Source organism: Galeopterus variegatus, unplaced genomic scaffold (genome assembly GCF_000696425.1).
Source record: "Galeopterus variegatus unplaced genomic scaffold, G_variegatus-3.0.2 Scaffold13581, whole genome shotgun sequence".
Lineage (NCBI taxonomy): Eukaryota > Metazoa > Chordata > Mammalia > Dermoptera > Cynocephalidae > Galeopterus > Galeopterus variegatus.
Genome location: NW_007739692.1, coordinates 24557 through 28379, shown reverse-complemented (window position 1 = coordinate 28379; position 3823 = coordinate 24557). Strand labels below are relative to the sequence as shown.

General features: G+C 48.3%; 1 protein-coding gene across 1 annotated transcript in view; it reads right to left on the bottom strand.

Annotated features, from left to right (window-relative positions):
- Positions 1 to 601: 601 nt before the first annotated feature.
- LOC103581644 (talin-2-like) overlaps positions 602 to 3823 on the bottom strand; it is a gene marked incomplete at both ends in the record, with an annotated part of 26207 nt that continues 22985 nt past the window's right edge. Inside the window, one exon of the mRNA XM_008563422.1 lies at positions 602 to 709. Coding sequence (XP_008561644.1) covers positions 602 to 709 — 108 coding nt within the window. The remainder of the gene's footprint in view (positions 710 to 3823) is intronic.

The window sequence follows — 3823 nt, the reverse complement described above, 5'->3', positions numbered from 1 at the left end:
TAAAGGACAGGAGGAAGTCATGAGCAGCTAGGAGCTCTCTTGTAGCACTGGCAATGGTCCTAACCTGTCCCGGAGGCTGGTGTGGCTCTGTCAGAAGCCTTCTTTGTCCTTGCAGGATGCACTGGGGTCTTCGTAACAGGACCTCCTGACACTTTTCAGAGGTGGCACTGATTGTACGCCCACTTTGCCCCTCACTCTGCCTACTCCTCTTCCTTCTCTTAGGTGCTGGTCTTGCCTCTCTGGTGCAAGAGAGAACCCAGCTCTCCTGGATTCTACCTGCATGTTCCTCCATTCTGCACTTTTAGCTCAGTGCTCACAGTCCCAGCCTCACAAGTGGTGCCTGGACCATGCTCTAAAAGGCACTTTCCTGAGGAAAGGATGGTCCATCTTCGATCAGCCAGGGCAGACTAGAGTGACACACAGCTATTCCCTGGCCCATGCCCTCCTTACCACCAAGACATGCTCGAGAAGGTCCAGGTAGCCGAGGGTGCACAGACCATGCTCTAAAAGGCATTTTCCTGAGGAAAGGATGGTCCATCTCCGATCAGCCAGGGCAGACTAGAGTGACACACAGCTATTCCTTGGCCCATGCCCTCCTTACCACCAAGACATGCTCGAGAAGGTCCAGGTAGCCGAGGGTGCACTCTGTCCCGTAGCGCAAGGCTCTGGTCCGTACCTCCTCGCTGACATCCGGGTGGAAGGATGCTTGCTGGAGATAGAAAAGCACGTTGACATCTTCAAACAGAAAGAGCCAGTGATGAGTCACCTACCCAGCAAAGCTGGACAGCTCTGGACCCAGAGGAAGGAGACCTGAACCCCAGTGGCCTCTCTGAGAAGCCTGCCACGACTCCTTGGACAGGAGAGGTGTCCCTCCTCCAGGTTCTCCTGCTGCCTTCCATCTGCTCCACAGAAGGTCCCCTGACACAGTCTGTATCTTGACTTTGTTAGTACCCTGGGGCCTGATGATACAAACGACTGAACCTGGTCCCTCTTTCCTCCCATTCCTACCCCCTTTTTTGAAATGCAAAAAATTCCACATATACTAAAAAGTCCTGGGAAGATTTGTGATTAGGGCTAACAGCAGGAGACATACTGACCCAGGGTCAGCCTGGCCTCCTTTCAGCAACATGAGGTGTCCTGAAGGCCCCTCTCTGTGCACAGGCTAATTAAGCCCAGGTTCTCACCCCTTGGCCTGACCATGTAGCAGTCACAGTGAGGTCTCTGTGAACAGAACCTCCTGGCTCCTGGGAAACTTCAGAGAGTGAGCTCCCAGCACCCTCAGAGGCACCATAACTCACTGCACAGTACGCAAACGTTGAGATAAGCACACCAGGGCATCTGGTTAACACAGCATCTTATACCATTTTCTTGTACTTGTGACCTGCCAACTTGAGTCCCTCATGATACATCATTTCAGATGGCATGCACATTCATAGGGGTGTCAGATAAAATACACCCATTTAAATTTGAATTTCAGATAAACGATGAAAAAAATTTTAGCACAAGTATGGAACACCCTACTTTTTATTTGCTAAAACTGGCAACCCTAACCACTTAGCCATTCTTCCTTCCACAACCTCACTCTGAAAAGAACTTCAGGGGCTTAGAGAATTATGCAAAATAGAAAACTACAAATAAATCACAAATCAGGACAAATACGAATCACATATTGGGATAAAAGGACAAGGCAGAAGGGGAACACTGACCAGCCTTCCTGTTTTCCCACTCAAGCCCCTCTCCCTAGGACTGGGGGATGCAGGTGGGAACACCTGTGGGCTCTCCCCTGACCTGCCCCCACCCTTGGAAGGAGTGGCCGGCATCTGTCATTAGTCCTCATAGAGGCAGGAACCAGGAGGCCAGAGCCTTGCTCTTAACACCACCCTTACGCCTCTGTGCCTCCAACTGTGAGGCACACAGCCCCGTGTCTGTTTGATGAGACACCCTCAGGGGAAGAACAGGCCATGATACTACTCAGTGCCACCTCCAGTAGGTTACATGCAGGCCCTTATTCAGGGTTGTTGGAGAGACGAGGTTAGAGGTGTTCTTGTCCACTGCTGGTGGCCCTGTAACTTGGTAGAACCCTTTGGGAAAGCAATCTGGCAACAATTAAAATGCCATACCATTAGACCCACTAATTCTACTTCTGGGAATCTTGCCTAAGGAAATAATCCAAAGCACAGGAAAAAAAAGATATGCCCAGAGATGTTTACTGCAGTAAAGTTCACGACATAAAAAAAATGCAGACTACTTAAATACCTGATAATAGGGGAAAAGATAATATACAATAACAGAGTAATTTTAGTCATTAAACAGTCAGTGATAATGACTCATAGCAACATAGAAACAGCCATATAACATTAATTATAATACTAGATATAAAATTTTACCGGACATAAACATATGCATATGAAAGTAAGCCCAGAAAGAAACACATATGAGAATTAACTTAGGGATTAGATAAGTCTCTGCCTGGGAATTAGCATGACTCTCCCATTCTGATGAGCCAGCACGCATCTGTGACTTACTGCACCTATACGTTTGCCCTGGCTACCCTGCTCAGCCCCAAAGGCAGCACTCAAACAGGGCATCTTGGCCCTTCTGCTGGGCACACAAGACTTCCTTCCTGACCCACCACGCAGCAACCCTGGTTTTCCGTGTGTGCCTTGCTACACACACATCCTTTCTTGGCAAGCTGCCTCACTGCCTTTCTGCAAAAGGGCGAGGGATACAGGAGACCAAAGGAAATGCCCATGCTAATAAGTTTGCTAAATAAGTCCTACCCCAACAGGAGTCTCAGGACTCAGCAGTGACACTTGTCATGTGTGCTTTTGGTGTGTGAGCCAACATACAGGCTTCAGACCTCTGGCTTTTACTTTGTCCTGCAAAACCAAGATGGTCTGATCCAGAGAGGAGCTGAGGCTGGGCAAACATCCACATTTTTCTACTTCACCTCCTCTCCTGAAAACTGGGGAACCCATGTTAAGAGAGACTTAAAAACCTGAGCTGCATTCCGTTTCCACCTTAATCAAGGCCTTTTTTTTCCTTTTTAACTTCCTCTTTTCATTTCATGTCTGTAACATGCGGACAAAAGTGCCTGTCGCTCACCAACCACAGAGACCTTGAGCACTATGGCTAGGAGAGGCAGACTGGCTGTGGAGTTAGAAGAGGCGTTTCAGATCGGGTTCTGATGGGAAACAGCGGTGTGACCTTGGTCATGCCACCTAATCTGAGTCCCTGTTTCATCATCTCACAAACTGGAATAATTGCTCTTGCCCTCGTCATCAAATGACATCAAATGACAGAATATATATAACAGCCCTTCCAAACCATGAGGTACTGAGAGTATACACCAAGATGCATTCGGGCCATATCTTGCCAGGTAAGTACATGGGTACTTCAAAAAGTTCATGGTAAAATGGAACTGAAAGATAATACAAATCTTTGCATGCACTTTTGAAGCACCTTTGTACTACTCTCTGATTGAGATAGTAACCCTTTTGGAAGTTACCACTTCTGGGGGCCAGATTCCATTGACCACATCAAAGTGGGAAATACTCTCGGCCTCAGGAGAGAGTACAAATTCCCTGAACCAGCACAATGGTCCTTCAGGAAAGTCACCCTCTCTCCCTACCCTCGACTTTTCGACAGACCCCCACTCCCTACCCTTCATCAGCAGATTCCATTGACCACATCAAAGTGGGAAATACTCTCGGCCTCAGGAGAGAGTACAAATTCCCTGAACCAGCACAATGGTCCTTCAGCAAAGTCACCCTCTCTCCCTACCCTCGACTTTTCGACAGACCCCCACTCCCTACCCTTCATC